Source organism: Varroa destructor, unplaced genomic scaffold (genome assembly GCF_002443255.2).
Source record: "Varroa destructor unplaced genomic scaffold, Vdes_3.0 BEIS01000003.1, whole genome shotgun sequence".
NCBI classification, from domain to species: Eukaryota; Metazoa; Arthropoda; class Arachnida; order Mesostigmata; family Varroidae; genus Varroa; species Varroa destructor.
This window is the reverse complement of record NW_019211456.1, coordinates 48,647,738-48,672,920: the sequence shown is the minus strand read 5'-3', so window position 1 is coordinate 48,672,920 and position 25,183 is coordinate 48,647,738. Positions and strand designations below refer to the sequence as shown.

At 38.4% G+C, this 25,183-nt stretch overlaps 6 protein-coding genes across 8 annotated transcripts in view; 4 read left to right on the top strand and 2 right to left on the bottom strand.

Annotated features, from left to right (window-relative positions):
• Positions 1-999, top strand: part of dib (Cytochrome P450 302a1, mitochondrial) — a gene marked incomplete in the record, with an annotated part of 6,474 nt that extends 5,475 nt beyond the window's left edge. The window contains 2 exon segments of the mRNA XM_022798154.2: positions 78-365; positions 694-999. Of these exon segments, the coding sequence (XP_022653889.2) occupies positions 78-365; positions 694-810 (405 nt within the window).
• On the bottom strand, positions 990-3,771 carry LOC111247493 (V-type proton ATPase subunit F-like). The gene is made up of 2 exons (XM_022798457.2): positions 3,470-3,771; positions 990-2,014 (listed from the first exon to the last, which is right to left on the bottom strand). Exons 1-2 carry the CDS (start codon positions 3,582-3,584, stop codon positions 1,734-1,736), a joined length of 396 nt encoding a protein of 131 aa, XP_022654192.1. The 5' UTR covers positions 3,585-3,771; the 3' UTR covers positions 990-1,733.
• Positions 3,772-3,909: 138 nt separating this feature from the next.
• Coq8 (ubiquinone biosynthesis protein COQ8, mitochondrial) lies at positions 3,910-5,960 on the top strand. Its single transcript, XM_022798446.2, has one exon. It carries the CDS (start codon positions 4,103-4,105, stop codon positions 5,882-5,884), a length of 1,782 nt encoding a protein of 593 aa, XP_022654181.1. The 5' UTR covers positions 3,910-4,102; the 3' UTR covers positions 5,885-5,960.
• Positions 5,961-6,149: 189 nt separating this feature from the next.
• Positions 6,150-18,651, bottom strand: Nup43 (nucleoporin 43). Of its 2 annotated transcripts, XM_022798448.2 has the most exons (7): positions 18,319-18,649; positions 14,539-14,649; positions 9,312-9,383; positions 8,831-8,971; positions 8,365-8,522; positions 7,800-8,134; positions 6,150-7,476 (listed from the first exon to the last, which is right to left on the bottom strand). In XM_022798448.2, exons 1-7 carry the CDS (start codon positions 18,439-18,441, stop codon positions 7,313-7,315), a joined length of 1,104 nt encoding a protein of 367 aa, XP_022654183.1. In that variant the 5' UTR covers positions 18,442-18,649; the 3' UTR covers positions 6,150-7,312. The 2 variants fall into 2 exon arrangements, with proteins under 2 accessions (XP_022654183.1, XP_086839983.1); XM_086983857.1 differs by lacking the exon at positions 14,539-14,649 and having other exon boundaries at positions 18,319-18,651.
• On the top strand, positions 10,880-13,679 carry Cog1 (conserved oligomeric Golgi complex subunit 1). Its single transcript, XM_022798445.2, has one exon. It carries the CDS (start codon positions 11,062-11,064, stop codon positions 13,291-13,293), a length of 2,232 nt encoding a protein of 743 aa, XP_022654180.1. The 5' UTR covers positions 10,880-11,061; the 3' UTR covers positions 13,294-13,679.
• Positions 18,652-18,794: 143 nt separating the features above from the next.
• LOC111247487 (charged multivesicular body protein 7-like) lies at positions 18,795-24,994 on the top strand. 2 transcript variants are annotated; one of them, XM_086983858.1, is made up of 3 exons: positions 18,795-19,119; positions 22,114-23,015; positions 23,284-24,994. In XM_086983858.1, exons 1-3 carry the CDS (start codon positions 19,041-19,043, stop codon positions 23,581-23,583), a joined length of 1,281 nt encoding a protein of 426 aa, XP_086839984.1. In that variant the 5' UTR covers positions 18,795-19,040; the 3' UTR covers positions 23,584-24,994. The 2 variants fall into 2 exon arrangements, with proteins under 2 accessions (XP_086839984.1, XP_022654182.1); XM_022798447.2 differs by having other exon boundaries at positions 22,107-23,015.
• Positions 24,995-25,183: the final 189 nt, after the last annotated feature.

The following is a 25,183-nucleotide window of genomic DNA, read 5'->3' as shown; positions in this document are numbered from 1 at the left end:
CTTTGATTTTTATTCATCTAATCATAATCTCATTTCAATTATTTGTCACACGTGTCTGCGTTACTATGTTACTTTAGACAATGATGCTCGTTCATAGTCAGTTATCATCTCGTGATCCCGATCAGTTCCCGAATCCTGATGAATTCCAGCCAGAACGCTGGCTACGTTTTCACGATATTTATAAAGGAACCGGCGCTGGAGGTGGCAAGGAAGCAAGTATGAGAGACGCCGAAAAAGACAAATTTTGTCCGATCAATCGAGGAAGGCAACACCATCCGTTTTCTTACCTACCATTCGGATATGGACCGAGAATGTGTATTGGGAAACGCTTTGCCGAAACTGTCGTAAATACTCTCACATTTAAGGTGAATATTGAAAGCTGCTGCAGAAATAATTATATACCGTTCGTACAATGAGTTGGTTGTCACAAATATCTCGTGTTGATTCAGCAGCTACTTAATCTGGACGAAGTCGAAATAGAGAAGATGTCGAAAATGCAGCTTTATTTTCACCTGAAATCTCCATCTTTGAGTCTTATCTCACTATAAAATTCTGTTGACCTGCAGAGAAGGAAGAGCGCTTTCGCATGGTACAGAAGTTCATTAAGAATGGAGAACTGAGAAGAAAAGCGAACATTGAAAGCAAAAGGAACGTACGTATGTTCTAACCCAATATGGTATGTTCTATTTTCAGATGATAACCAAGTATTCGATGGAGTACACACACGATAAAAAAATGGACTGCTTTACGAGGCTCATCAACGTACCGGATCAGCCACTAAAAATTCGTTTCAGGAAGATCGAACTTTAATTGCAGGATGATTCAGTATAGACGCATCAAATATTTCAAGCGCAGAATCTACTCATATTAATTCTGAATTTCTATAATTCAAGATGTAGTTCCTGTAACAGGGTTCTAGTGGAACCGTCGTCAATGTTAAAATGTAAATTTTCATACAACGTGCACCGAAAAATAAAGAACAAGCTACGTCTGTTTTTACCGTAAACTTTTTATTGCTTAACGCAACGGAGTTGGAAAACAACAAAAATAAGTAAAAATAACTACTTTTTATACTATCATAAATAGCCTTTTTTTGCTATGTTCAGCTCACTATTTTGTTGGAATGCATATTGACGCCACGTCCCGAAATCCTTAATTGTAATGTGTACACAGAACAAGTGTTTTTCTAGTAGGTGAGTCCTTTTGGTAGTCATAGATTTTCTAAAGGCCTATGCCTGGTTACATTTTCATTCTGCTTAAATGGTGGTTATTAACATGTACCGTTTTAGGGACGAAGACATCAGTATGCACATGGAAGTACTTGCAACTCACTCATGTAAATGTCTTCCAGGCGCTTATATATTTACATGAATTAATTAACAAGCTACTTAAATGGCGCCTCGTACTTTTTCAATCCAAGCTACATGCCACAAGCAGGCAGTGATTTTTGCTTTCCGACCTAATATTTATGAGAGCTAAAATTGTGTTACTATACCAATCCTAATACTAGGCCCTATCTGAGTTACTTTATTGTCTCTTTCCTGTCAACCATATACATATCTGTTTCTAATCATCAGGACACATCAGCATGAGTACATATTCATTCTTCAATATTGTTTTTCAGTCATCGTCTCGTCCTGTAACGTGTAATCTGTACCTGCTATTCATATTCGAGTAAATTAAATCCATATGGAACTACCGTATTGAAAAGTGGCACGCATCTTGAAGTCAAGTTAATCACCTCCGCCAGAAAACATGCCCTTAGCACGTTTTAAGATCGAATCTTTATTAGGGTCGTACGGGGAATCCTTCGAAGGTATCTCAAGAATAGAAGGAATACTACTAGTGTGCCGATCGATCTCATGCCGAATCATATCAGCGACACTTTGATTGATCAAAATAATCGCCACATCGGGTCGCTTGACGAACGCTCGGAAAGTCTCCTCGATCTCCGACACAGGCGTGTCTTTATCGACGACCTTGAAATTAGGCTGCCGTTCTTTATTCATCTCACCTGAAATAATAGTCATATCCATCACATGCTTAGTAAATGACAATATGTATGTTAATACAAAAACTTAATGCTTTTACTGTGTGCCCCATGATAATTTATTTTTAACCTCTTCGCTGCTAATTGCCTCTAATGAAGTGTCCATAGGATCCAGCTACAGATGACGCCCGGACAAAAAGCACTGAAATGAAAGAACTTCAAATGCAATAATGAAGGTAGGTTCCCACTAACGGACTGTCACCGTCAAAGTCACGTGTCCTTTGTTCACAGCTCGGTAATTTTTCTTTTGTATTATTCAACAAGTGATATGTTACACATGGAAATTGGCGTTAAGCCCTTCAAAGCCATATTATGTAACAAGTAGCTCGAAAGGAATAACAGAGTCCTATACTTTGCTTGTGCTGCTAATTCTTTCGAATAATGCAGAACGTAGTCAGACAGCTAATTAACTGTCAACTTATTTTCTTAGCCTTAGCCAAAGCATACTGCAGATCCCTACAGACGTGTGGGTACTAAAACGGTTTACCAAGGTACGAACGTGTAAGATACTTTAAAAAAAAAATTATTAGCATCTTACACGTTCGTATCGGTATGATTTTTGCCAATTGTACCATATTAATATTAATAATAAAGTTGCGTTTCTCCCATTCGATATGCGACAGTAAGCTAAAGTGACGCGTATTTATCATCTGTATACGCATCTAAAGAACATCCATCAGAACAAGCAAAACGGGATCTGAGAGGAAATTATGTCAGAATAGATTAGTCATTAAACGATATACATTTGAATATTAAGACATCCAGATATAAGTAGATGCGCAGCTAGAACGACGTATTGTAGTCAGCATTTCAAAGCATATCGTTATTTCTACTCAGCAGGGTTAAACAGCACTTTAATAGCAACCACTATACCAGTTTCAAGTAGGCTAATAGCACCTGTGAATCAATGAAAAATACGAACTATAGTCTTTACTACAAGTGCAATGCGTACTGGAAGCTTGAAAATCATTGCTCAACTTCACTTTATCTAGGTAGAACAATATTCTAAGAGCATGGCTTTATCAAGGGTATTTGCGTCAAATCCCTAAAAAAAGATCACGAAAGTTTTTGTCGTTCGGAAACTATACTCATCTCATTTTACGCCAAAGATTAAACAAACTAACCAATTATTTTCATACTAGTAACGTATCATGTTAATGGCTCTCATAACAACTGGGTGAGCAGATGATTGTGGATAATTTCGTTTAAACGTTATATACATGAAGATTTGAGTGAATACGCAACAGTGATGTTTTGTTTTACAGATAAGTACAAAAGTTTACATGGCTTACCAAAAATAAAAATATAGTATTGTAATTTCTAGACTAGCGCGAAATTACACCTTCCTCGATCAGGTCCTTTCTAATTATATTAGATTTATTAACTAGTCATTTTTTAGTTTGATTCAAGCCCACTTACCAATTCCTCCCATAAGGAAGCCTACGCACGTTTCTTCATCACCGATAATGGAAATTAATTTCCCGCGAACAGCCATGGTGAAAATGTTCTCTTGTGTATCAGTGCCAAATTGCATGAAAGCTAAACACTCGCACAAGACTGATTCCTACCAGGCACAAGATTTAATAGCAAATAGATCTCGTGATTCGGTTGACAGGTAATCTAGATGAACGCACCTGGCAGCTGGATGAGCCACGCTTGTATTAATAATTTAAAAGATTTCAAAGGACTTATATTCCCAGATGCATTAGAAACGCAAGCCCAAATATGCGTATCAAGTGGTTAAGCGGTCCTATAAAAAGCATATTGTAAAAATGCGTTCAACGAGCGAAGCCTTCATACGAAGTACATGTAACCTCTCTAAATGTCCGAAATGTCGCACTGCTCCAAATCCGTTCACATCCTATCAATCGAACCAGCGGGTTTCACAATAGAATAAAAATATATGAAATTCAAAAGATAGCAATGGATGGCTACACGGTATATTTATTTAAAGTGCGAGTTTGCAGCTAAATGATCCCCAATAAGTTCTATTGAGCGTACTTTTGGGCCAGTTTGCCGTGTTTATCCTCACCAAAAGGTTAAGTCGCGAAAATGTTTCATGTTCGGCAAACTTCCAGATACGTGCGGCATCCTAGGCGCACGATTGAAAGTGGTGGTTCTATTCGTTCGCCCCTGTCGGGCACCAAATATGATATGCCCCCAGATACTCGGTTCGCACAGGGGATTGTTATGATGTCACAGGGCTTATCTCAAATCGGGCAGGCTCTTAGTCGTTACGGAATACCGCTATCACCTACTGGCACACGGAAGCGCATTGCGGCGAAGTCAAAGAACGACAGTGACTTTGGTGTGGAGAATCTTTGTGTGGTTTTCGAAGGGTTACGTCAGTTTGTCATGAAGGCCATGGAGTATAATTTACGACAGATTATTGGCACGGCTCCTCTTCATGAGCCTATCCGACCGACGGAGAACCTTATCAAAGTGCCACAACCTAAAGGGGAGAGAATTTTTGAAACAATTACGACAATGGATCCTATGCTGGGCACGTCATCAAAAGCCAAAAAGGTGCCTGCATCTCGTATTGGTCGAGCTTTAACTTATGGAGGGCTTTTGGCCGGTCTTGGAGTAGGGGCAGCGACTGAAGCCGTTCGCAGGCTTGCTTCAAATGAGGAACGGCCGCTTTTGTTGAGCGAAGCGAATGCTAATCGTATTGTCGAAACACTGTGTCAGGTGCGTGGTGCTGCCCTAAAAATTGGTCAAATTCTTAGTTTGCAAAACCTTAAAGTTGTTCCTCCTGAAATTCAGCAACTGTTTGTCCGAGTAAGAGATTCGGCACACTATATGCCGAGCTGGCAGCTTAATCAAGTAATGTCGCGTGAGTGGGGTAACAAGTGGAGAAGTCGAATGGACTCATTTGAAGATATGCCTTTTGCAGCTGCTAGCATTGGCCAGGTACATCGTGGAGTTTTTAGAGGAAGGGAGGTAGCAATCAAGGTTCAGTATCCGGGCGTTGCCAAGGGTATCAACGCCGACATAGACAATCTGATGATGTTGCTAAAGGTGTGGGATATGTTACCCAGAGGAATGTTTATTAACAATCTCGTTGAGGTTGCGCGACGAGAGCTTGTCTGGGAGGTTGACTACAATCGAGAGGCAGCAAGTGGTAACAAATTTCAAGAACTTCTTAGGCATGATGAGGTTTTCCAGGTTCCAAAAGTCATTGACGAACTTACAACGAACAGCGTACTTGTCACCGAACTCGTCAAAGGAGCCCTGCCGGTCGACCGCCTCGCAAATGCTAGTCAACCACTTCGAAACTATATCTCTGAAAACCTATTGCGACTGACGCTAAATGAAATCTTTATCTATCGTTACATGCAGACAGACCCCAATTGGTCAAATTTCCTTTATCAACCAAGTACTCAACGCGTAGTCCTTCTTGACTTCGGCGCCACCCGTTCGTACAAAAAGAGCTTCATCGATACTTATCTTAAGGTGATCGAAGCAGCAGCAGAACGCGACGAAGTAAAAATACTTAATCTATCTGAACAGATTGGTTTCCTAACTGGAGAGGAAAGCGAAATAATGCGTCGTGCACATTGTGATGCTGTCCTAATTCTGGGAGAGGCATTTACGGTCGATGAATTTGACTTTGGTGAGGGGCGTACGGAGGAAAAAGTAGGCCAGCTTATTCCTATAATGCTTAAGCATCGTCTCACACCACCACCCGAAGAAATCTACTCGCTTCATCGGAAATTATCAGGAATTTTTCTTTTATGCTCAAAGCTTCGTGCTAAAATAGACTGTCGCAGTATGTTCATGGATATCCGCGAGCAATACCACAAAGAACAGCAGAACGTCCTACTAAAATAAAGTCCTTAGTAATTAGGCAATTCTAGTAGCTCTTCTATTACTGTAATAAAGAATAATTATTTATGTTCAGAGCTTTTTGGAAGGCTTTTCTTTGATGCATAATAACAAAGATGGTTATGGTATGTAATATGAAAGAGAGGTATAATTGTAAATGACTTATTTCCTGTTGCTTTGATGTGACTAATGCATTCATCATAAACAGAGTTAACTAATTAACCTGAAATAAAGCTACTTCTTTATAAGGTACAAATGAATACACAAAAGATTCCGTATGAATACATCCATGTAGCACATCATATTTTTCCAATTGTGACCATGTCTCATGTCAACCACTACACGCATCCATATGTTCACCGCAGGACGTTTACCTAGTTTTGACCAATCTATACCATTATTTAATTACCCTTCTCATGTCGCAGAGTAGCATCATTCGCATCATTTATCATCATACTTTTGTATATATAATTGTCAGCAGTTGTACCGCCGAATGTGTATCGTTATACCATCATCTTTTACCATCAATATTATTTTCCATCAGCACGCTTGTAATTAATAATAATAATAATAGAATATAGCATTTGTCATTACCAATAACCTTTGTCGTCGTGGGTATCGTTAGCGTCGGCACAACTCAGTGTTCAGCAAATTGAGATAAACATGTTTCTTAATTTTTCGCACGATCCAGTAGTTACATCTTCCTTTCCTTTGAGTACGAGCCGGCAGAGTTGCCTTGCATCATCGTTTAGTCTTCTATTACGTCATCGAAAAACTGATCATTACCAAGACCACCATTAATCGATCATCCTGATTCTGGACCAACTGCCACAAGTTGAAATCATCATTCTGCTCGTGTGTCAGCGCTTAGGTATATTCATTACTCTTAGACGCACTAGTAAATGTCATATTTCACTAGTTATTTTTTAGTTCCATCTCAATTAAAAAACATTCCTGGTATTTGTCGCCCCCATTTGTCCACTTTTTTCTACATGTTTTTCTTTTCACGCAAAGTACATTGTAAATCGTACACATGTTTAGCTCTAAAAAAGTCGCAAAGAGATAAAAGCGAGGGTTAAGCGTGAATGACGGATTGCTTCGAATACCCAATCTGGTCAACTTATCATAGTGATCCCTTTCAGTCATCTTTATGATGAGTGAGGGACCGCCATCGTCAGATCCGCAAAAATACAACACGCATACAACACACTCCGCTACTCGCTTCTATCAGAAGCAAAAACTGTTCACACTTTTGTCTCGTCGAGTTTGAAGATGGTACTGAGATCCGCTACTGGACCCACCTAATCCTATATAAATTTTTCTTGGGCACATGCGCAGTTCATATAGTATATATATACTATTGTCGCATTAGGAGTGAGCGGTGTTTCCAATGGACATAGTTTTGCCCCGTACAAGTTAAGTTTACTATCAGGGCTACACAGGTATGGAGAATATTTGCAACATTTCTGAGTCTCCTCCGACTGCGACCAAATCTCCAGCAGTGTCCACCGAGTTCACGCAGAACAACGATGGTGCCACAAGCCTCTCAATGTCCATTCGGTCCTTCATTACATCCGGCATGAGCCAGCCGGTTGTATCTGAAATGCACGCTTAACGTTATTCACAGATTCCAAATTCCCAATTTGTTCAGAGAAGTGGTTCTTGCAAAAAAAAGCACAAGAATGGCACCCGTGCTACGATGTTTCGCCTATACGGCAAAAAATCTTTTTATTATATGCAGTGAAACTCGCTATCTATTGCTATAAATTAGGTGGGTTATCACTTGTTACGTGCATGATCTTTTTCCTATAAGCCCTCTTTGACTGGGATGTAGTCTACAGTGACGAAAACAAGCCAAATTAACTACACGTTTGTATTAGGTACACTGAAAATGGCTACTTCTCCTCGTCGATTTACTCACCGTTCTGAGTTCGCTTAATGTCCCCCGCTGGTCGATTCGAACCCAAAGCTGGTAGTTGACCCACTGACTCAAAAGGACTCATTAATCGGCTGGCATTCCACCAAAGCGCACTGCCATCATAACATACGCTTATCAGGTGAGCAGTTGAGAGTGCGTGGAAACGTAATTCGGGTATAAGTACAGAATGACAGTTATAAAATGCAGACGGATGAGGTTGATCCGCAATCCGTAAGTCCCAGACACAAATCGAGCCCGCCTCTGTGCCGCAAAATAGAAGCTGTGGTTGGGACGGATGCTGAAGCACGCATGTGATCCCGACGAGATCATCTTGTCGACTTTGATCAGAATTAAACAAAGGATCCGGATAGATATGGGCACAATAGCATACAAATTAGTAAAAGAAATGACTTGATGTGTAGTTCAATTTATTTTTATTTCGATCAACACCTTTACTTTAATCAGTCTACTCTGCTTTGCGGCTTGTTCAAAATGGTCGTATGTCTAAACGAGACCCAAGCATGTTACCTCGATTCGCTATGATTATGAATTAACACCAGACACTTACAGCATACATGATCGGACCTCTTGTCCTTTACTGAGGTCAAAAATCTTCAGCTTTCCTGCAAGGTTACCTACGGCCACTTCTTTTTGTCCTAAATAGGACACACAAGTTAGAGAGTCGCAACCGGTTTCTATCGTCTGCGTCGGGTGGTCCTTAGGTTCCTGGATATTCAGGATTGAAAGTTAAGGTAAACTATTGGTTAATTACCTATATGAACTACCAGCTTTGGCACGAATTCCATTTAACATATCGTTTAAGATGAAAACGCGTAAGACGCCTTGTGTGATCCGTGCTATATTGGCTGACAGAAGTAACCTAAGGCTATTAAATGGAACACAGAAAAAGAATCAGCTGTTGTGATTCTTCACTCAGACATTCATATAAGTGTCCGCTACAATTATTTTTAGACAGTAACAAAACAAGTTACGTTCTACTTCACTTGAAAGCAATCCCTCGTAATTAATATTACCTTGAGCAAGAACCTCTTAAGTAGTCCATCCTCGCCTACAGTAACAACTTCAGCACCTTCGAGACTTTGCCGAACAGCCAAATCGGAGTAGGGCATAGGACAATCTCCCGTTGGTGGCCATCTGCGTGTTTCTGTAATTGACTGAATAAAGAGAAAAATTAAAGAAAACCTTAATAAGCAATTCATTATATGTCATTATTTGACGTACTTTGTCAGTGGAACGTAATGGTTATGCTATTTTCTGTCCAGGACAAATTAAATGAAACAATTGTTGTTAAAGACCATGGCCTTGATTTGGAAGACAGCATCCAATTTTATGAACAAGGGTTTTATTTAGCAATACAGATTTCCGAAAAGTCCAAAGACAGGTAGTTAAAAACGGTAATGAAATTGTTGATTTTGGAAGGAAATGTACAAGTAGCAATTAAATCACACGACGGTTAATTTCATGGCCGTCTATAGCAATCCAGTAACTACGTACCGATGAGGTGCATTGGAAAAGGATGAGTTCGCTCGATGAGGTTGCCGCAATCAACTGGTTTGGGTCGATGAACTGAGGTTCAAAATAAATAGCACACAATTATATTTCAGAAACTGAGCTACACATATGTTCGAAAAAACACATCCGTCAAGAATTGACAGCCAAATTTCAACATTTCAAAAAGCCTAATAATGATAATTATTCCACGCCAGAAAGTTATTATTATTATAGGTTCTTGACACAGTAATATGTTATTCTTTTTTGTCTGTATATGCACACCCTTACTCTAAATGTCTATCTTCGCTACTGATGTCTGTCTCACTGACAGTAGCATGCATTTGTTAAATATATGTGACGTTTATTTCCTTGGTATGCGCCAATGGTACTAAAAGTCGCTTTGAGCTAATTTCGAATGCTTTTTCGAGTATTCGATCTTCGATAAGAGTTAATGAGACAACTGTAACACCTCATGTAGCAAACTCTTTACGGTATAACAGGTCAAATATTTAGAAAATGCTTGCTGAAGAAACAAAAACAGGTTTCTCACTTTCTATGAATCTTATTGAAACGTAAGTCCAATTTTCAAAAAAACATGGTTTGAAATGGCAACGAGTTTGCCAGGCCACAAAAAGATGCCACTTAGCTTTCATACGACGTCGAAAAGACCAACCGACTGTGTTTTCTCCAAGTTATCTGGCTATTACGCTGTTATTGAGTTTTCGACACAGTTTCAACGCCGTTTCCTTTGTTATGACCCTAATCACTTTAGGTTACTGATAGTATCAGCCCTTCCTTATTATTGTGTATGATCTTTCCACTTTTTGTATTTATGCACAGGCGTTTACGATAAAGAGTTTATGAAGTATGCTATTAGATGCAATACCAAGGTCTGGCTTCCCGCATTTTGTCCGGTGTCGTTTCTGACGTCTACGTAGATTAATAGAGGCCTCTATGTGCATTTAGTGTTCTATATTTAAATATCAATACAAGATTAACAACAACAGTTATAGAAACAGCAAGCGGGTGAAGTACTCGGGCGGTAAAGAGTTCTGCCACGGTGAAAAGGACAAGAACTTACTGCGATATCTATAACTCTTGTGTTACAAAAAGATATTTCGTAATAGTAAGCTAGTTCTGAGCAGTTTTTTTTAGCAAATTTTCGATAATCAAAAGTTTATTGTGTCTTAATCTTCGTTTAAAATATTTCGAGAACAAAATCAGTATATATATACATACGATGCTATAAAAAAGATCATTTTATTTAGCTTGAATAAAATTATTGTTGCCGATAAAAATTGGTGATTTTTTTAAAGACAGGCTTAATCTTTATTTTTTCTTAATATAGAATATAGTGGAAATATTTTTAAAAAAGTAGAACACCTTTTCAAAAAAAATTAAGACTATACATATAACCGAATGTATATATGGACTAAATATATATAGCTTTAAATAGTAATGTTTTTATCGCTTAAAAACTTATTGGATTTTCGCGTATCGGTCAATGAAATGTTATAGCGAAAGAACGACAGCCCGCGTACGTCTTTCGTATGATTCCGCCCCTCCCATAGCCTTAAACGACGGAACCGTTGACAACACCACGAAGCCTGCTTGTAGAAGCAGATCGTTCGAAAAAGAGAAATCATCCGGTGTTGGCAGATCTCGGAGAACAAGTGTTTCATTTTTTGTGTCCTAAAGTCATCAATGTAAACGACTTGTGTTTTATATTATCGTCCTACAAATCTGTTAGGCCATGGTACCTAACGAGGAGGAAAATACGCCGACAGGTGCTGATGTACTATTTCAGCAACATTCAATCGCTGAGATAGTGGAAATTCGTCAAAAGATACTTCAAGATATTAGCAAAAAAAATCAGGATCTCCGCGAGATGGTGGGTGAACGCTATCGTGAGCTAATTGATGCTGCAGATACTATACAAAATATGAAACAACTAGCCGATGAATTGCCCTCTAAGCTACGTCAGTTACCCTTTCGTTGTGAACAATTTAAACCCAGGTCATTAAATGTGTCGACTAGAGACCCTCAAGTTTTCGCCGATTTCGTGCAGACCAAATTAGTTTTAGACATAGGCGCACGACTAGGACCGTTAATCGAAGCTCGTGAAATGATTTCTTCCGCAGCCCTCATAGCGTTAGCACAGCTGGCTGTACGTGGGCATCAACTTCGTGAGCAACTGTTAGCAACTTGTCAGAAATCGCTCCGGACATCGACCCGTATGTTGAGCAATGGCTGTTTAACTGCAATGGCTGATCCCGACTGCAACTCGGACTCACTTAGTGAAGCTTTGTGCGCTCTCGCCATTCTTGAAGGCCATAGGCCTGAGAAACTCGTCGAAATGTTCTTCCAGCAACGTACTAATTACCTCCAACAAGCCCTAGATGAACAAACAGCACAAACGAAAGACAAGTTTCGAAATGTGGCGCGCTATCTTATTTTTACACTTAATTTAGCCCACTCTCTAGCCGGAGACCCACCTGATCTCGTGAGATACTTTCAGAACCATCGTATCAACTCACATGGAATCGTATCGCTTGTTGAAGACCCACTTTCTCTGGCTACCCAGTTTCTACCGAGGCATCTGGCCCAATTTCGCTGTGTATTGCCAGAGGCCTTAAGTGATACACGTCTTTTAGTTGGGCCAACAGTGGTCCAAGCAGAGGCTTTCCTTGAGCAGATGCGGCTGAGCTGTCGGCAAAAGCTCACGTTGGAACTGCAATGTCATAACGAATGCCGAAGTATTGCCAAAGCATACGACCACCTGCGAACGTCAATCGACAAAACCCAGATGTGTGCGGAATTTCTTGGTAAGAAGACACCAGACATCTATGAAACATTCTTTCAGGAAGCTATCGTTGTACGCATCGCGGGTATCTTCGAGGACATTCTTCATACAGCCACCGAACAGCTTCTCACATCCATCCATTCAAGTTTTCAGGAAGCAGCCCGTGTAAAATTTTCCAACGTACCTTCTCTTTGTAAGGCTTTTGATTCTTCCGTTAAGTCAGCCATGGACCAATTATCCGAGTTTGTTCCGTTCCGGGAAATGGCTTCGGCCGAGCACCGTTCCCTCGCCAAACTGACGAGCGCCTCTGCCGAGCAAATGCTCACGCGGGTCTGCGCTTTCATCGCTCAATGTGTCGAGAGCGGGGTTCGATGCTGCTATTTCCTTTCCCTTCTGTCTCATTTAGCTTTCGCTCTAACCAACTGTGTGCATCTACAGCAGGTCTTTGGCAACAATGACTGGTTACATCGCAAGGAATCGTTGTTAGAAAGTAGAAATCTAGCTACCTTAACGGCCCTTAAAATACTTATTGAGGAAAATCTGGAGCCTTTTAAGAAATCTTTTAACATCCCTGTCGCGCATATACTACTCAAGCTAGCTTCAGTGAAAGTCAAAGTGGATCTTAGCGATGAAGGCGAAGAGGGTGTCCCGGTATATACCTCGATCTATTTGCCCCAGCATGCCGTATTGCCTCTTAATCAGTTGCTGTTTATCATTTGTGTCCGCATCCGTGAAATAATGGATTGTGCAATTTCTAAGAAGGTTATTCTTCAGGCAAACCAGCTGCTTCACGAAGCTGTAGAACAGGTCTACCAAAAAGTACTGGACCAGCGTGCTGGCCTTCCCGCCTCTGCTCAGCAAGAACTGGCATTACAGCTTCTCTTTGACATCGAGTACCTCGAGAAGCTGCTAGCTACACGCGCTAACGAGAACTTAGTCTACCAGCTAACCTCCCTTATCGATCCTGTCGACTTACATATGTTTCGACCACACCTTGATGAAGGCGTTGTAGGCCTTGTAGCTCAAACAGCGATGATCTTTGGTCTAATTTGTCCACAAGGTGCGCTGGGAAAACCGCGTAAACAAACTAGTCAGGACCATAACGTTATGACCTTAGCGAAATCGTCAACACAGCTCTTTAGTCTGCTCCCTGTTGGGATGCCACAGTATCTTAAGAGGTAACCAATGAGCTACTCGGAGCTCTGAATACAGCATAACTATTTTATTAACTAATTCACTGGTGATCTGGCGTCCCTCGCAGTAAGTGTGCATTGATCGCAAACGTACGATTGTTAATACGCAAGTAGGGATTTACTATGCCACACATATATATACGATGCTATACAACGATAAGGTGCAAGATTTTCGTAGGACGATAATGTACCTGGTACACCAGAAACGACGTTACAGGCGCTAAAGCGTAGCAAAACTTGTCATTGACGTTTCATTGCCTTTCACAACTTCGAAGGTGAAACGGTATCTTAGCTGCCTTCCCGTTTTTTTTCGGACAGATGACTGTACATACTTGATATTTATGCATTTAAATAATAAACTTTCACTAACATCAAGTCGATGTTTTTCTCTTTAGGTTAGAGAAAATATTAGTAGTACTCTACATAATTACTTAATCATATTAATTTCAACGAGTACATGTACTACACAATAATAGTAATAATAATAGAGGTTCGAGACAAATTTTATAGTTAGTCGGAAATAGAAAGACAGGGAGCTTTATACGCGATAGTGAAAATGACTAAACATTTATGTGATGTCCACGAGATTTGATTATATCGTCATGAAAAACGACGCTTATAAAATTAATTAAAAGCGGTAATTGTTTACTTTTTTTTTTACCATAAACAAAGATCAAGAACAGAAGCACACGTATTCAAAAGCAGAATGCATGCCAATTAAGCGGAATCTTGACTCCAATGCCTGCAGCCCAAAAATCTATAAATCAACAATTTTTAAACAAAGGTAGTGTATTGAATTGAGAATTAACGGCTTGTCTCATACTATACGTTCAAATCGACGTTGCCATCGTGGTAAATAAAAGCATTTAATGATCATCGTATCTGCGATTCATTTGATATGGAGTGACGGTCTAACTATACTGGTGGGTTGAAAAATGTAATATAAACACTACGAAATAACTCCTCGAAAGCTAATATTATCAAAGCAAGTGAGTCTAAGATTTGTCAGCATGAAACCTTGTTGATTATATTCTTATTTCATCGCAGAACTAGAACCATATTATTATACCGGTGCTAATGTACGAATAAAGCATAATCTATGCTCATAGTACATACACTATAATATCTCTGCTTAAATAATATAATAATAATTCATATTTGTTTGTTGTGACAAAGCTGTTCAACTCATTCGAGCAACAAAGACTATAGTTAATAAGAAAAATAAGATGCTAACCTCCATGGCAGCGACGTCTCCTTTAAGCGATGTTTGAGCCACCAACTGCGGCTCGCACTGTTCTTCCGGATCATCGCCTCGTAATATACTCCATAGTTGAATTACGCTGTCCTATAAACGTAAGATGAGTAAGCCATCGAGCGCAAAAGAGCAATACCATATGAGTTAGCTTCATGCTCTACTTTACTCCTATATTTGAAAAACATGCGCTTGTATGTCTTTGAGGTTTGGGTGGTCTCAGCCAAGCTGTGCTTTGATGAAGTGCTGAAGTATATGGAAGAACAACATCGGATCAATCAGGGAAAGAATGAACTCCCTTCACGATAATAAAAAAGTGGCACTTCGTTGATTGGTCTTTATATCATAGATTCGCACATATTTATGCCACCTGCTCTTTGTAGCCTAATATTACCCTCAATATTTTATTCAATTCATATGCTTTTAATGACGCTAAGTACAGTAGTTAACTGAACATCTCTAGTTCTACTCGCTAGCTCTTTAATAACTCCCCGCTATTTAATTTATAGAAACGGTCTAAATAAATAACAATTCAGCAAGTAATTATACGACATCTATGCTATTTAAATCGCTTTAAATCAGAATTTTTTTAATTAATAGCAGTGAATTTAGAGAGGCTTGAGAGCTTCAGAAGCTCGGCATCTGTAGATTTGCTAACTAGATGCATACTAGTAAACATGCCTGATTAATTGCTAAAATCAGAGTCTCAGAGCCGTGGTATTCGTCTGTCTGAATAACCTAAACAGCTAAAATTGTTCCCACGCAGTTGTCCTTAAATGCGCACATTTACACTAAAAAAAGTGAATTTCATCGCTTAACTTTTTCCAGCAGTGATATGCTTTTGAAATATATTAAAAATATGATAAAAGAGGTGATACACTATGTTATGGATTCAGATATCCGTTATTCGTGATTCAAAGCGTATAAGAATTATTTAGAACGTATTTTAAGATAAAAGAATAATTATGTGAGCTTGTTTCAGCGAACATTTTTAATAAGTGTGCAAAAATCGACGAAGGTTTTTAACGCAAAACATGAAGCACCATTGTGTTCTACGTTAAGAATGCAACCAAGTGCTTCTAAATAGTGCAGACTTTGCAGAAGGCTTTTAGGGGTGTCAGCCAACACTTTAGTAACCAACAAGTGGTAACAACTGTTTCGCAACTGACGAAAGAGCTTTGATGACGTCTCATAGCGACTACGGATGAAAAATGATAAAAATCAAAGCAACCCGTACTAGAGGAGGGCCGAATCACACTAAAAAAAGCTGACAGAAGAGCTAGATATCCTATTCGAACCATATTTGGTTGTTTTAGAAGATCTTTTGACGGCGAGAAGGCTCACAACAAAAACCTGGTCCAGACACTAACAACTGTCTTAGATAAACCTGAGCGCACTCAACGAGTCGTTGTAGGTAATTCGATGTGAACGTATGACCATTACGTGAAACAAAAGCGACAAAAACTGTCTTTTGAATATCGCTTCTAAAAGGAACTCAGACAGAAAAAAATTGCAAGATTCAACTCAGAAACCAAGCTTTTTGTTGCCAGTTGTACCTTACAAATGTCGCATGGTTCCACTGTCGCTAACGAGTATTTTTAAGAATATTGAAAAAAATTGCGTGACTACCTGCCAAAATAGGCCTGAGCTCTGGGAGTGCAAGTAATGGGTTCTTTACAATGATCATAAGCACCGGTTCAGCTGTTTTAGTTATATTCCGTTCTGTACAAAAAAAACTCCATGCTTGTGTTGTCTCAGTCCACGTATTCATCAGATCTAGCCCCATGTTATTTTTCCACTTCTCAAAACTCAAGAAACACCTAAAACAAGTAAGATTAGAGACAACTGAGAAAATATAAGAAGAAATAAGAGTAGAGTTGAGGTTTATTTTTGTAATTGAATTCCAATTTAGAGACAGCAAAAGACAACGGCACACCTCTATTATTTTTAAGGGAACGACTAAGATTTAGATGATTGAGGCACGCGCAGTTGGGACAGGGCCGAATTGGTGACACTCCTTTGACAAAGCTTTCAAAGAAATACGGTTCGCTCTGAAATGATCTTCCAAACACGGATATTAAACTGATAAATTTTAGCTTTTACATTACTAGTATTTACGATAGAAGGCCGACCGAAATATTTTAGACCTGCATTCAAGCGTGCATGTATAGGGTGGGTAAATACAAAAGGAGACGTATAAAAATACTTACGTTTATTATTTAAGAGCCTGGAAGACACATTTCTTTCTAAATTATATATGAGGATTAACTGACACTTATTTTTTGCGTTGTACGTTCAGCACTAAGCCCTTAGTTACTGCTTAAGACGACTGACTTTCATCACGAAACGAAATGCGTCTACGCTCGGATTCGAACTTAGACCTTCACACGTCCCTAAATTTAGTAGGCAAACACGTTATTTGATTCACGCTTATTATCGATAAATCATTGACATGTTTCCACATAAGTCATTTAAAATCGAATAACCCACGTCATAGAATCAACATCTTTCGAAAAACGTCATAATTTTCGTATAAATTGACCACTTGCGACATAAATTACATACGCTCCAGAGACTCGCTTCAAAAATTCTTTATTCAAAAAACTTCTTTATTCAATAATTGCATAAGTATCTTGCCCAAAGCTGTTACCTTACTTATCTAACGTGAAGCTTTCTCAAAAGTTAGCTTAATTTATATTTGGTATATTAGTTCATAGAAATAGCTACCGTAATTTTGAACTGTGACATATATTAGTAAGGGGTATAAATTCAATATCGAATCATATCGAAAAAAATATTTTTTTCGTTTCATATTGTTAAGTTTCATATTGCAATCTAGTAACAGAATCATTTTCTCTCTATGCTTCGTGAATACCTATAAAGACAAAAAAAACCAGCAGATTTTCTTTTTAGTGATCTGCAATACTATGGGATACAGGAGTGCTACAACATAAGCAATCTTTGAAGGTTGATAGTAATGATGCAGTTAATGATTTGTTAGTTGTATGTGTTCTGTATGTAAAGTCAGCGTACTTCTTATAAAGGCTACATCTGACAGATCGGGTATGTCTGAATGACGATCTAAAAATCATCAGTAATACATTTCAATGCAAGCAGCTGTTATATCCTTTTATCTTGGAACTATGAACCGAACAACCGTACTGATCAAACAATAGGACTGTTACAAGTGTATGGTAAGTATTCATCTCATTCCGGAGTTCAACTTTAACTGTCGGGTGCCCTCCAAAATTGAACCCCAAATTTTATTACCGATAAGACAATAAGCTGAAATGGTGAAAGCTCAAGTCATCATAAACAAAAAAAATTCCCACTACTATTTGATTATAAGAAATAAAGTACGCCAAACCTTAATACACGATCAAAATAAGGTTGCAATTATGTAAATAGAATAAATCGATTTATCAAAGTGGCCAAACTTGGACTAACATTTTAGTTTGCAACTCCACTTAACTATTCCTCTTAATATCTACGGGATGTCTTTGGTGGGGAATATGGAGGATAATATTTTGATATCCGAAATCATTTTTCAGAGCTACTGCACAAACAAGGTGTCCATATAATTGTTTTTGTAATTTAATATTTTTTTGCGGAGCGTTTCTCATTTTAGTTATAATTAAATACTTGTCTTGGCTTTATGGAACAAAAGCATTGCGCTTTTTGTTAGCGGATAAATGTTCCCTTATGAGCTTGAGTAACCCATATAATATTTTTTCGCATCCGCGATCATTGCAATAAACTCACATCATCATCCCAAGAGGCAACGGCGAGTATGTGCTCTCGCTGTGCGATGGGCTCCTTCACAGGCATGAAACGGAGCTTAGCAATTTTTTTGCCAATTATCTTCGAGACCACCAGTGTCCCCATGGTAACGCAAAGACCACTACGAACGCTCTGTTTCACTAAGATGCACGCAAAACAAGGCCAAGATTGCGGACGACGTTTAGACAAAAACGCACTACCTTCAACACCAACACAGCACTGCGAACCGCTAATAAGTTGGCTAACTTGAAAGGGGTTTGAGTCGACAAAGATTCTAATTCTGCTCAATGGTCCAACAACGGTACCGCCACGAAGGAACCACCTTCTCACCAATTTGATGGCACGCGCACCACACACGGCACAGAAGAGGACCGTATCGATAGTCGATGATGAATACCAGACACACTGAATCGGCCCGGGTATCCCGACCAGGACACATGAAAGAAACAGCCTTGATTTTTGCATCCATAGCTATGCTAAATGGTCCTATTGTGCTGTCAACTAGGAACAACGATCGAATATCAAGAACGGAGTTTTATCAACCCGCTGGCAGCGTGAGCCCTGCAACTTCAACAGGGAGAAGTGTCTGGTGAATTTCAAGATCAGAAATTGTAATATACGGTGTAAATAGTATTCGTAGTGTCGGTAGTTGTTGGTTTTGTAGCATCCTGTGCTGTGTCCGTTCGGCAAACTTGTATCGTATCATGGCACGATCAGCTCTACGTCGACTTATGGCCGAATACAAGCAACTGACCCGCAATCCACCTGAAGGAATTATCGCAGGTTGGCTGTCGCTAATCACTTTTTTACTAACAGCTGATATTTTCATTACCAAAATTTACATTCCGGTTACATATGGAATACTCTTATAGATAATTTAGAAGTAGCCGTTTTCTTCGTTAAAATATGTTATCTGATCGGCGTATCGAATTCTCAGACATTTTTCAAATTTCTGCATTCATCTCATTCCGGCTTATGTGCTTATTTACGTCACGCGTGTGATATTAGAACTTCCAAACAAGTAAGTTTTTACCTTGCCTTTATGAAAAAAAAAAAACGGTTAAGTGAAATGGGACATGCGTCAACTAGGATCGTGACAGGCGGTCTAATCTAACCAACCGAGCAACTATTGTAGGGAGGCCAAGAAAGCGCATCTTCAACCATAAATTGAACGAGTAGGTTCAGATCATGTGCTTGACACCTACTACTGGGAGTTATTTTTTAACCATCTATTTTTTTTTTAATTTTTTTGAAGAACAACGGCTTCGTACATGTATCATATCATGAAAACATCCCGTGGCAAATATTTTTGAAATTCACAAATACGTTGTTTATTGTGATTTCACTTTGTGTATGCGTCATTCGATCGTTTTCTGCCTTTCGAGGTCTCCAAGAGTGATTAAAAACAACTTTCACGACGATTGCTCCATAGCTTATAGAAATGGTAAAATCAAAATAAACTGGCCGCTGTATCAACTGATTCGTTATTTTTGTTTTACTCGTTCTTTTCTCTATTTACCTTTACTCTTAATAGTATTCAACAACATTTGAATATAACGGATGGAGAATTATTATTAATATTCGCAAAGATAGCGTATGTGCCTATTGTTCAGTTTCGCGTTATGGTATAATTTTTTTTAACTGAGAATGAAGAAAATACTTGGAATCAGTAGTACATATACAGGCGTTCCATAGTATGATACGGCGTAATTAAAGGCCACGTAAAATCCAGAGTCGAGGAACTCACAATTGCTTATTGGAAAACCTATGAATGCAAAGAAAGTAGGAATAGACACGGGGAAGGATTCTATGACAAAATGAAGCTTAAATCTTGTAGTGATGCCATGTAGTACCATCTGTCTACCATATTTATGTTAGACGGCCAAAGTTGGTCATCCCGTTTTTGAGAAAGATAGGCAATTTTCTCGACTATTTGTTGGTATGGCTATCAGAACAATTTTTTAGACCCCCGATATAGTACCGAAGTTTGACCTTGTGTAAGGAAAGTCTTGAGGAAGTTTTGAGATCTTTATCAAGTCAAGGTAGGCTTCCATTAAAAAATACTCTTTTTACTTTTCTCTTTATCTTTTTCTATTGTGATTTTATATTTATTAGTTTTACTTTGGTTTTTATCATATAGACGCATAAACGATTTATGATTCTGAAGTAACGATGATGTGGTATAAAAATAATTAAAAGTTTGACCACAAAATTGGGATACGGAAGTGGATTTTGTTTAGCCTTGAAACATACTATTATCATCTATCAAAGAATACACTCAGCCTTGTTTTATCTGTATGGCATGTATATATGATATATTTGCTCTTCTCTGTCAGTATTGAAGCTTTCAGCATCATTTCTAGCCGCAAAACTGAAAACTTCAGTCGCTCTGTATACGACACTGCTTTTTACGGTTATACGTTTTTGTTTATTCTATCTCTAGTTTCTAAATTTAGTAAATTATTACGCTTGAACTGCAAATTTCACTTCACATATTATATTTGCGTGTAAAAGAATATATCCGCGTTTACTTCATGCCTACGAAACAAGAATTTTTTTCTAACGACATTGCTGGTTTTTGCGTTTATACAAACCGTCTCGACGAGACGAGTCTCAGTTTAACTGCTTTGGCTAGAGAAATCTATGCCGCTAATTTAGATGGTATCTTATATATGATAAAACAGAGAAAAGTGAAGTGAACTATGTTAACTACAATTATCCTAGTATGCTCCAATGCGTGTATGCTGAAAAATAATTCCCGACCACGTTTTCGTGAGTCATCCTTAATTAGTTTCATACCCAATAAACAAAAACAACACCTCAAAAACTCTCTGATGGTAACTGTGAGCACAGTTCATAAAATCATGAAAATATTTCTACGGTCAAGCAATACTTGCTGATTCTGTAGGTAAAACTACTGTGATTAATCACATACATTATAAAATATCGTAATCGATAAATATATATATATATATATATATATATATAGTTATATCGTTAGTGTATATGGGAAGATGCAACAGTAGGTCATATATTCCTGGAATGCTAGATGCGCTTACTATACGATGTATATTAAAACAAGATTTGTTACTTTTTTAAAAGATCAAATAAAACACGCAAAGTTTGGGCGCACAGATATACATATCACATTAAATAATTGGCTTTGAACAATTCCGTGGTTTAACAGTAGTCATTTCGTTTCTGTTGCGTTTAATAATACCTGATAACTATTTGTGAAAAACTCTGTTAAAAAAAATCGGAACTAAAAGATAATGCACTGTGAATTTGTTTCGCATTTAAAAGCGGCGTTACCACGTTTGCAGACGAAAACTGGGTTGAGTACTATCATTTCCTTATCGTAAAATTGTTCAAGGTTATACTTGTAGTTATCAAATATAATTTTATTTGACCAATTGGTATTGATAACGGCCACGAGAATATTTAGATAAAATTTTGGCATTCGTCGCAAAGACGCTGCTTATTAGATGAACAATATATATGCGCAACCTCGACTCGCACTTAATTTTATCTCCGTGTCGAGGTGTAAGCTTTCGTGTAGCAGACGGAAAAAAGACAGCACAGTCGATCTGGTTGATTCGATGTTCTGTTGTAGCAGTGGCATAAATTCAAAATATCAACAACGCTATCTGAGATATTGGAACTTCTTCCTATTTGAGCCATTGCCGCGGAGAAAAAAGTGGTCAGGGAACGAGGCAATCATTTGAAGTCGAGTTAAGTTCAGTTATTTTTGTTGGGTTTTCTCCACGGAGATTTTAGCTCAAGACAACATGTTCGATTATCCGACCGACTGGGACGATGACGAACGGATGGCCTTTCTGTTTCGGGATTTTCGACCGAGGGAAGCGAACCCGTTGGGTTATGACGAGAAGATGTTATTTTGGAAAAAACTAGTCACTAGTTTTACTGGGCAACGCCGGGAGGCTATCTTTAATGTACAGTCGTTAACGGAAAGTTTCACCCGGAAGAATTCCCAACCAGTTTGTCTAATGCGGGTAATCGAGGCGTTACGACAAGATGGTGTTATAGTCCCAAGAAAACCAGCCGGCTGGATGTCCTGGATGTCAAGTTGGTTATTTACACCAGCACACACAGCTGAGGATGAGGTATTCATTAACGTGAAGGCTGTCGAAGAAGCTAGACAAGATGTACAGATGGCGATCAAAGCAAGGGGTTACCGTGAAACCAGAGTGTCATTCCGTGATGTGTGGAGTACTTGTCGCGAAGCATGCGATGGAAGTCAGGATTTGTTTTATGTAGTTCTAGAAAAGCTAGGGAAAATATCAATTAAAGATAATTTCGTTGACTTTTCACATAGATCGGATCTTATTAAACCGTTAACTGAACATGAAAAGGCTCTCATGCAAGTCCGCGAAACCGTACCCAAGATTCAGCAGAAAATTGATCAGCTTATTTCAAAAGAAGAAAGCTTTAGAAACAACGCGATCCGTCTAAAGAAAGAAGGTTTCTCAATAAAGGCTATCGGAGAACTGCGGCGAGCCAAAGTAGTTACACGGCAGTTGGACAAGCTCTATGGGGTCCTCGACAATCTTCATCAGATGGAAACCGATCTAGAGAATCAGAGAGATTTCCCCGCCATTCTTGATAGTTACAAAATGGCTACGTCTGCTCTGAGGACCGCAAATAGTGATGTCGATAAGGTAAGTTTTTTTTACAGTTGTTCCTTGTTCTATCCTGTTATTTTTTAGTGTCTACTATTTAATGATTTTGAGCTTCTAGTGCGTGCAATTGCTTACCACTCAGCGTAGTATCTCCCAGTTTTGTTTTATAAGGGCACTAGTAGATTCATATAAAATTTCTATATAAATTTCTCTATGAGAACAAGAAACATCAGCAGTGATATTGCAGTTTAGTATGAGTCGCAAGTTTTAGTAATGTTTAGCACTTTTTGCTATATTGCCAATTTAGGTGCACGACATCGTGGACGAAATGGCTGATGCCGCTGCGGAGCAGCAGGAAATTCAGGAAAGTGTCGCGACTGGAGCCACCACGTTCAGCAAGGCTGACGAAGACGACCTTGAAGAGGAACTTCAAAGGATCCTCCAAGAAGAGTCAGAACAAGAAATACTGCCTGCCTTCCCATCTGTGCCAAATGAACCTCTTGCTTCGGAGGATTCAACAGCTGTTACCGCGAAAACAAAGGATGTCGAAAACTCTGTTGACGAGATTGCCGCTAAAAAACGAGTTCGGCTGGGGTATTTTGAATAGAATCCAATTATAGTAGTAATATTCTAAAGAAATTTCTTCACAAATCTTGAACAAAATCAAATATTTATCAGTTTAGTTTCTTTGAAATTGAAGCTGCCTTGAACTGGTTTTTGAGAGGGCATAGTTTCACCGTTTTGAGAAATTTTGGTGATAATTTGAAGTGTATACACATGGACGTAAAATCTGTATAAATGAAGCGTAGCACAAATAGTGTATGTGTCAGGAAGCAAGACGAGAAAAAAACTGTGACTGTACGGTATTTTGCTGGAGCTGAAACAGTATAAATGTATTCCAGTAGTCAATTTTCCATGTGACTGCGGTGTGTAAGTTAAAACCTAAAACGAAAAATAAAAAGGTATAGAAAGTGAAGAAGCAAATGGAAGGAAAAGACAGAAATGACGAAAAAACTATAGGATTTAATTCGGTAGAACATTAAAAAGCTATAAAGTTCTATGTAGTCCTTATGTAAAATATTTATTAAGTAGATAGAATATTTATTATAACTGCGGTAGTAGTGAGATTGATGTACATAAATAAAGAATGCGTACGCGTATCGTATGGACAAAACTGGGTGTGGATATTGTGAATAAACTTATTCACTTACACCTTTCGTGATGAATTCTTAGCATACGCGTCTTGACGGACTTGGCTATCATGCATACAAAGGCTACGACGCAACATAAAGGGACCAGTAAATTCGTTTGTTGATAATTTTTTTTGTATGTTAACTCTTGTGCTGGAAGTTTAATACTAAACGAATTTAGTTTTACTATGTTGTCGCTGACTGACATTGACGCAATGGTACTAAAGTTTAAAGGTTAAATATGTTTGGGAAAAATCAAGACGAAACATTGTTTTTGCATCGAATTAGTTCTAAGGGCAGATAGATTTTGGTTGCGCTTTTTATTTACATATGAAAATCAAGTATCTAATTTAACGTTCCCAGACACTAGCTAAAGGTTTAACTAAAAAAGCTAATATAATAAGACTATATAGCGTGAATGTTGATATGTTTTGTATGATGCTTACATATGACCTGCTACTTTGCAATACTTGTTCAAATATTTTAGTATCACAATTTTCTTATAATACGCAGGAATTTAGTATCAACTTTATGCTAAACTTTACATAATAACGCAACTTTCCTTTACAATACTCGACTTAACTAAAAAACCTCACTATTTAGGTGCAGCTCGTATGGCGTCTGGTCAATGAACCGAAAGATATGCATTGTGTGTTATTAACCTAAATGTTAACAAAGCAACCATTTATTTTATAGAAGTACAGTCCTTAAATTACTACTCACAACTCCTACTAGAAATAAAGTATGTATTTTCAACAAAAATCTCTTTGATGACTTCAAAGGCCGTGTAGCGAGGATATTAAAATTCTAATGCACAAACTGCAAAAACTGTTTTGTGTCTTGTTTTATCTAAAATCGAGTTTCTTTGATGGGGATTTATTAGGGAGTTTCAAGAATCTAACTCTACTTTTCTATTAAATTTATCGTTTGTCGTTGATCTATGTGACTTGACAGATAGGAGTCCAAAAGATATTACCAATAAGCATTGAACTTTTTAGACATATAAGGACAATTCAT

What these genes read in the sequence shown, in the direction of transcription:
- LOC111247493 (XM_022798457.2), bottom strand. Translation starts at nt 3,584, where the DNA reads ATGCAATTTGGCACTGATACACAAGAGAACATTTTCACCATGGCTGTT. An exon ending in CTTCCTTATGGGAGGAATTG is followed by an intron (nt 2,015 to 3,469) that starts GTAAGTGGGCTT and finishes CTATTATTTCAG; the next exon opens with GTGAGATGAATAAAGAACGG.
- Coq8 (XM_022798446.2), top strand. Translation starts at nt 4,103, where the DNA reads ATGTTTCATGTTCGGCAAACTTCCAGATACGTGCGGCATCCTAGGCGC.
- Cog1 (XM_022798445.2), top strand. Translation starts at nt 11,062, where the DNA reads ATGGTACCTAACGAGGAGGAAAATACGCCGACAGGTGCTGATGTACTA.
- Nup43 (XM_022798448.2), bottom strand. Translation starts at nt 18,441, where the DNA reads ATGGGGACACTGGTGGTCTCGAAGATAATTGGCAAAAAAATTGCTAAG. An exon ending in TTGCCTCTTGGGATGATGAT is followed by an intron (nt 14,650 to 18,318) that starts GTGAGTTTATTG and finishes TTACGTTTATAG; the next exon opens with GACAGCGTAATTCAACTATG. An exon ending in GAGACGTCGCTGCCATGGAG is followed by an intron (nt 9,384 to 14,538) that starts GTTAGCATCTTA and finishes TTTGAACCTCAG; the next exon opens with TTCATCGACCCAAACCAGTT.
- LOC111247487 (XM_086983858.1), top strand. Translation starts at nt 19,041, where the DNA reads ATGGCACGATCAGCTCTACGTCGACTTATGGCCGAATACAAGCAACTG. An exon ending in ACCTGAAGGAATTATCGCAG is followed by an intron (nt 19,120 to 22,113) that starts GTTGGCTGTCGC and finishes CGGAGATTTTAG; the next exon opens with CTCAAGACAACATGTTCGAT. An exon ending in CAAATAGTGATGTCGATAAG is followed by an intron (nt 23,016 to 23,283) that starts GTAAGTTTTTTT and finishes TTGCCAATTTAG; the next exon opens with GTGCACGACATCGTGGACGA.